The sequence below is a fragment of the Globicephala melas genome, chromosome 3, assembly GCF_963455315.2.
Source record: "Globicephala melas chromosome 3, mGloMel1.2, whole genome shotgun sequence".
Taxonomy (NCBI): domain Eukaryota; kingdom Metazoa; phylum Chordata; class Mammalia; order Artiodactyla; family Delphinidae; genus Globicephala; species Globicephala melas.
The window spans coordinates 64130153-64137431 of record NC_083316.1 but is presented as its reverse complement, the minus strand read 5'-3'; the positions used below and the strand labels follow the sequence as shown (position 1 = coordinate 64137431).

General features: G+C 40.1%; 1 protein-coding gene across 2 annotated transcripts in view; it reads right to left on the bottom strand.

Moving 5' to 3' along the window:
• Nucleotides 1-4322: 4322 nt before the first annotated feature.
• The window catches only part of CKMT2 (creatine kinase, mitochondrial 2), a 28433-nt gene continuing 25476 nt past the window's right edge, over nt 4323-7279 (bottom strand). For both annotated transcript variants that reach the window (XM_030846926.2, XM_060295967.1), the window contains one exon: nt 4323-4572. In XM_030846926.2, coding sequence (XP_030702786.1) covers nt 4453-4572 — 120 coding nt within the window. In that variant the 3' untranslated portion in view covers nt 4323-4452. The remainder of the gene's footprint in view (nt 4573-7279) is intronic.

The following is a 7279-nucleotide window of genomic DNA, read 5'->3' as shown; positions in this document are numbered from 1 at the left end:
GGGAATGGTTTCGGGATGATTCAAGTGCATTACATTTATTGTGCACTTTATTTCTATTATTATTACACTGTAATATATAATGAAATAATTATACAACTCACCATAATGCAGAATCAGTGGGAGCCCTGAGCTTGTTTTCCTGCAACTACATGGTCCCGTCTGGGGGTGATGGGAGACAGTGACACCCGAAGTGTGTTGCTTATGTCCAGTCTCCTCCGTGATCTCATTTTGGTCGCTGTCACGGCAGAAAACCCTGCTTCACAAAGATTGGATGTTGGAAATGGAAGCAGGCTTTTCAGTGCCTTTGTGGCAATCTCAGGATATTCCTCCTTGACTTTAATCCAGAATGTATGGAGATTTGACATTGTCTCAAGCATACTTTTAAGGCCCCCGTCACTTGTGATCTCAAGCAGTTGATCCTCTTCTAGCTCCGACAAAGTCAATTCACCTGGCTTATTCACAAATGCGTCGCAGATCCATTCCTTCCCAGTTCTGGGGTCTTTTGTGGTTGGGAAGTAATGCTCAATCTCTTTTGAAAGCTGAGATAAGTGATCATGCACCATCTGGGAGAAGGAAGGCCCTCGCTCAGTCCCTTTCAAAATCTCTGTTTGAAACATGTCAAAAATCCTAATGTTCACTTGTCGCTCCCATAATTCCAGTTTGGCTTTGAATGCAGCCACTTTATCTACCGACTTGAACACAGTTGTCTTTCTCCCCTGAACTGACAGATTGAGTTTATTGAGCAGGTTGAATGTGTCACACAAATAAGCAAGTTTTGTGACCCATTCTGTGTCACCGAAATGTGCTGCCAGTGGTGACTGTTCTTCTAAAAGTAATCTCTGGAGTGGCTCTCATAACTCAAAAACTCTGGCTAGTGATCTACCTTTAGAAAGCTATCTCACTTCTGTGTATAAGAGAAGACGTGTGCTCTGCATCCATCTCCTCACAGAGCAGCATGAACAGATGTGAGTTAAGGGCATGTACTTTAACGTGGTTGATAATTTTAAACACATCCTACAAACGTTGTTAAGTTCAGGTGACATTTTTCGGCTAGCCGGCATTTCTCTAGGGATGACACAGTGCATAGACTCACATTCAGAAGCGACCCCTTTGACCCAAGTAGTGAAATAAGAAAGCCGTCCAGTCATGGCAGCTGCTCCGTCCATGCATATACCAACACAAAATGACCAAGTCAGTTTTCCTGATGTGTACTCATTCAAAGACTTCAATAGTTCTGCAGTTGTGGTGTTGGTTGGCAACAAAAGTGCACATAACATATCCTCATGCACATCCTCCTGAAAAATATATTGCACAGAAACAAGCACTGTTGCCTTGTTGTCAACATTGGTAGACTCGTTGACCTGGATTGCATACCACGGTGACTCATTAATCCTCTCTGACAATTGTGCCTCAATGTCCTCTGCTATTTCATCAACTCATCTAGTTGTGGTGCTAGCCGAAAGAGGAACACATGCCACCTTTTGAACTGCATGCAGCCTCTCCTAAAAGTTCAAGACAGATGTCCTCAGCAGCAGGCAGGATCAACTCGTCACCAATAGTAAAGGGCTTCTTAGCCTTAGCAATGCCGTTAACCACTAAGAATGATGCTTTCAGTGCAGACACATTTGATGAAGTGGGCCTTCGATAATTGCTTCTGTTCTTCGTGTTCACGTTTTTTTCTTTTGAAAAAGTCCAAAGCCTTGTCCTTTAAGGCAGGGTGCTTGGTCTCCATGTGGCGAAGCAGTTTTGAAGATTTTACAGCTTTGTTGGATAGCCAGTCGCCACATATTATACAGAGCGGGCTTGGAGAAAGTGAATCACCTGTTGCAATGAAACCATAATTTAAATAGGACTCTTGGTATCTTCTTTTAAATGCAGCTTTCTTTTTGCTGGCAGTCTTAGAGTCTTCTGCTGTCTCATCATTGGGTCTTTCCCCCTTTTCAAAGAAGCTCTCCAGCAACGTTTGGTTTTTACTCAATTTGGCTAGGGTTAGCTTGCGGGCTTACCAAAACTGCGACTGAGACAAGTGTGCAGTGCGGGAAAGAGGCGTGGACGGAAGTGGTAAATAAAATAACGGGTGGGCCACATGCGGACAAAAATAAGTGTCAGATTCTGACTTAAAGCCTACCACCAGATGCAGCTGTGTACAATTGAAGTACAGCAACTCACTTGCCACTATAAAGCCTGCCACCAGACGCACCTTCATTGTCACTTGCCACTCACTGATAGGGTTTTGATATGAGTCTGCAAGCAATTGATCATGGTCTCTGTGCAGTCAAACCTCTCTGCTAATGATAATCTGTATTTGCAGCCGCTCCCCAGCACTAGCATCACTACCTCAGCTTCACCTCAGATCATCAGGCATTAGATTCTCATAAGGAGTGCACAACCTAGATCCCTCGCATGCACAGTTCAGAGTAGGGTTCACACTCCTATGAGAATCTAATGCCACTGCTGATCTGACACGAGGCGGAGCTCAGGCGGTGATGAGAGTGATGGGGAGCGGCTGTAGATACAGATGAAGCTTCGCTGGCTCACCTGCCACTCACCTCCTGCTGTGCGGCCCAGTCCCTGACAGGCCACGGACCGGTATCAGTCCGATACCAGTGGCCTTTTACAGACTGACACCAGTCCGTGGCCTGGGGGTTAGGGACCCCTGCCCTAAAGGATGGGTTTAAGGGATAGTCAAAGACAGATTATTATCATATTATAATAGTGATTCATTTTTTATTATTTAACATGCAAACCCTTACATAGTACTTAAAATGTGTTGAGCACTTCTAAGTGAACTTTACAAATATTAATTTTATCCTCCAAACAACCCTATGAGAGAGGCATTATCATTGTTCTCATTTTATACAAAGGAACTTCAGGAACTTAGAGACTAAGTCCATCACTTAACGTCATATAGTGGGAGAGCTGGGACGTGTACTCAAGCAGTATGGCTGTAGAGTCAACATGCTTGGCCATGATGCCAGTCCTCTCAACCCTCCATCCCTCGTCCCCAGAATGCCAGTCACTGCTCGAGGTTCTGTTCCCTCTTTTGTTTACAGGCATTAGTTGGTAGAATGGCCCTCCACCCCATCCCATTCAGGGTGTTTAGCACAATGTCCTGAATTATATTGGGTGTGGCTTCCTCTTCTATAATTCAAAGACATTAATTTGTCACTCAAAAGTTAGTATGGTGCCTATTAGCACCAGCACAAGTGTATTCTTTTTATACTTTATTTTTCTCAATATAGTAGGAGGGAAGACAATTGCTTGTATTATAGCTGTGATGTATTTTCACAGTACCATCTACAGTACTCATTTACTCACAAAATGCAGAACTTGATCTCACTCCTATTATTCTAGATAACAGTATCTTTCTTGTTATGTGGAACACTTTTAGAGTTACAGAATTAGCTGCAGCCACCTCGTCTGTCATATGCCCCTTCAGGTTACAGACAACACAGGATGGATGGAAGAGGATAACAAGTTTCGAGAGATAACTATCTGTGTGCTGAGGGACGAATTTGGCTTTCAAATTATACTAAATATATTTTCAGTGTTTGAGACATCACACTTTGGATTGCTTTTGAGAGACTGAATGTACAAATACACAATGGCCAGACCATACATGACAACAGAACTCTGACCCACAACCTCTGCAGCAACCAGTTCAAGAAGCCAAACCACAGTCTCTGAAGCAATCAGCCCAGAGATTGGGCATTGGTCAGGGACGCCCAGTTCCCCTCATTTTTGCCCCTGCTTCCAGTTCAGGACCAGCCAGAGAAAGCCAAATATGCTGCCCAAACCACTTACCCAGGATACCCCGCTTCTAGTTAGTCTGCCTCCAATTTCCCCATGCCTACCACCCGGCTCAGATCACACCCGAGCATACCCATTTTTTCACCAGAAAGCTTTCCTGTGCCTGCCTTTGAGTTTCTGCCAGATTCAAGTAGGTGTTGGTGGCTGATTCCCTTGCTATAGCAAGCCCTAAATAGCCTCTGCTATAGTCTCTGTTTGTCCTCATTTGCATAGTCTTTATTTCCACACTTTCAAGAGAAATGAATCTTCTCTTGCTCTACTTGCCAGAAAATTGATTATATTAGTTCCTCTTTTCCAATGGTGTCTGTAGGGATTGGTTGAAGGGTTGACTATAGTAGCATCTAGATAGTTGGAGGGTTTCTACATTTGTGTGAAAGTCGCCTTACAAATATTAGTTTTATCGTTGTCCTAAAATATTTTTACTTCCTACTACTTGTAATTGGATGTGTTTGCCCATCTCAGTAGCATTAAAAAAAAAAAACAGAGAAACAAACTGAAGATATTAAGGAGAGTTTTATTGTAAAGATAGACAGGACCTACAGTTTTACATTTTTCCAAGTCTACAAAAACTCTCAGAGTAGAAATTTCTTTATGTCTGTCATACCAGCAGACAGATTATTCATAAATTAGGGAAGGGAAAGTTCACTTCTTGGTAAACTGAGGTAGAGGAGGTGGCACCTTAATATCTTGGCCTTTCTCCAACTTCTTTTCACAATCCACCAGGTAATTGACTCCATCGATGACTATCTGAACAAGCTCAACCTTTGACAGTGAAAAAGATGAAAGATTAATTTGCATAGAAGACACATGCAAGGCTTTGATCGTAGGAACAATACTGGGACAAATGAAAACTTGCCCTGTTACATGGACTGTAACAATTTCTTCTCTTTATTTTCCTAACGTTTTATGGGAGGAGAGGTGTCTGATGTTTATCACCAGGGACGGGGAGCGGAGATGTTACAGGGTTTCTCTCAATCTTTCTGCAGTTAAGATGGAGTTACTGCTTTGTGTGTAAGGACTTTTTAAAAATATGAAAACCATTAGTTTGCATCTCAGACACTTCTTCCCCCATCAATCTCTGTTATAACAGTTTGTCTTAAAGTAAAACTACACAGTGACACCCTTGTGATGTTCTCTGACCCGGATCTGAATTCTGACCTTCCACTAAGCTACCTGAGTACTAAACATGCTATAGTTCAGATATTATCATTTACACAATGAACGGCTTTCTGAAAATTGTTTAAACCCAAATGTTTGGCAATTAAATAATGCTTGTATTGTACCAGGCAAGTGTGCTACTTAAAGGAAACTGTGAATTATACTAAGATATACTTTTTAAAATTCCTGCTTTAAAAAAATATATGTTAGAACTTTTGTTTACAAATATTGGTTTTTCTTAAACTAGAGGACATCTACCTATGAATTTTTCCCTGGGAATCATCTCCCAAATAAATTATTTGCACTGCTCCTAAAGGGACCCAAACTAAGACAGAAAGGAATTACTAGTTAATTCTAGACAGCACTAAAATACATGATAAAACTCAAGAATGCACGGCAATAATGGAAGAGATGGTTAAGTGTTACAGCTGAACATACTTTAGGCATGACAGAGTCTAGTACACTCCCCACTTACTTTCATGCATAAGGAAACTGAAGCCCTATGAAAGGGTTGGGCCAGAAAGCTAGTCATTACTAATAAAAGAAACACTGATTTTCTACTTAGCCAACTGACCTATCTCAGTGTTGATGAGGGTGTGGTGATGGGTCTCTCATTCACTGCCTGTGGAACTCTCTTGGTATAAATCTTCTGGTAGGAAACTTGGTCATAAGTAAGGGACCCTCATCCTTAACCCAGGAATCCCTTTCCTAGAAATATAACCTAACTAACTAATCAGAGTTGTGATTAGAGTTATGTATAGAGATGGTCATACAGTTATGTACAGAGATAGTCAAACAAAATCTCAAATAATCAGGGAGATATTAAGTAGATAATGGACCACCTTTACTATGCTGTCATTAAACAATATGTTTTGAAGAATTATAAAAATTCTTTTATAAGAATTTTATTTATAAAATATTTATATATCTTTTATTTAAATATTTATATTTTATTTATAAAATATTTATATATATCTTATTTATAAAATAAGAATTTTATAATTATAAAATTCTAGGAATTTTATATTTTAATTTTAATAATTTTAATTTTATAGAATTATAAAATTATAGGAAAATGCTCATGTTATAATATACTGGGAAAAGCTGTGTTATATCAAATATGTTGTAATACTAAATTCTGTAAAAAACATTTTTTGAATAATTGTAACAATGGAAGGCAATTTAGAATAATGTTCACAATGGTTATCTCAGGGCTGTTAGGTTGAACAAGTGGTTTTATTTTTTTTTTTTTAACACTTTTGGGAATTTTTCTAGCTCCTATAGATGATCACTTATTGACTTACAGTTTTCTAAAAACGATGAGTACTTTGCTTTCCAGTATTAAAAATCTAGTTAATATTAGAAGCCGACAGGGCTAGGACCCAGATTTTCTTTATTCACTACACCATATTCAGCAAATTTCAGAAGGTGTAGTATTTATATCTGCTTCTTCCTCAAGTATCAATACTTTACCAGCGCTGGGAGCACTCAAGCTGATTTAATTGTTTTGAGTGTTTTCTCCTTTCCTTTCCTTAGTTTACTGGTAGGAGTACCAACTGGCAATGAAATATGCAAAAGATGGCAGGGAAGAAGAACGAGCACCAATAATCCACAGATTTAATAACCAGCCACTGAGTTATTAAGAGTTTTATAAGCGGCTTTTAAATTAATGATGGGCACAATACGTTCAATGGGACCACATCCAGATAAGCTGGGATGACTTAATGAGGTCAGGATTTGCTGAGGATTCTGCTTCCATGTTCATTAAACGCGCTCTTTGTGCTTTTTCTCATGCATCACTCCAGGTCTACCTATAGTTTATGAATCCCATTTATCCTGTGTATTCACAGAATCCTAAGGATTATTTGATGAGCACAATCTCACACATACCTCATGCATACCTTATTTGCCATCTTTAGCCCTAAACATAAAATTTTACAAACTATCAAGTGTCTAAAAACGTCAACGTGAAGATGATAGTATGTGACCTTCACCAAAGGAAATTCGGAATCAAGAGAAAATCCACTATTTCATCCCCCTCAGAGAGAGCACAGTGTTCTCTGACTCAGTGATGAAAGACTGGTGTCCTTTAGCATAACAGAACTCCCGCTGCTCAGGATTGCTGGGACAGCTCTGGGGGCAGGCAGGTGACAACCGTCCCACTGTGAATTCCTTCACTTGCTTATACATCCTCAGCTTACATCCTGCTTACCTTTATGCGTGGAGGACAAGTACTACAGAATGAAATGCTAACATGATCAGGACTCAATGGGCAAAGAGGAGGTCTCGAATTTTGTGAATAAGGAAAAGC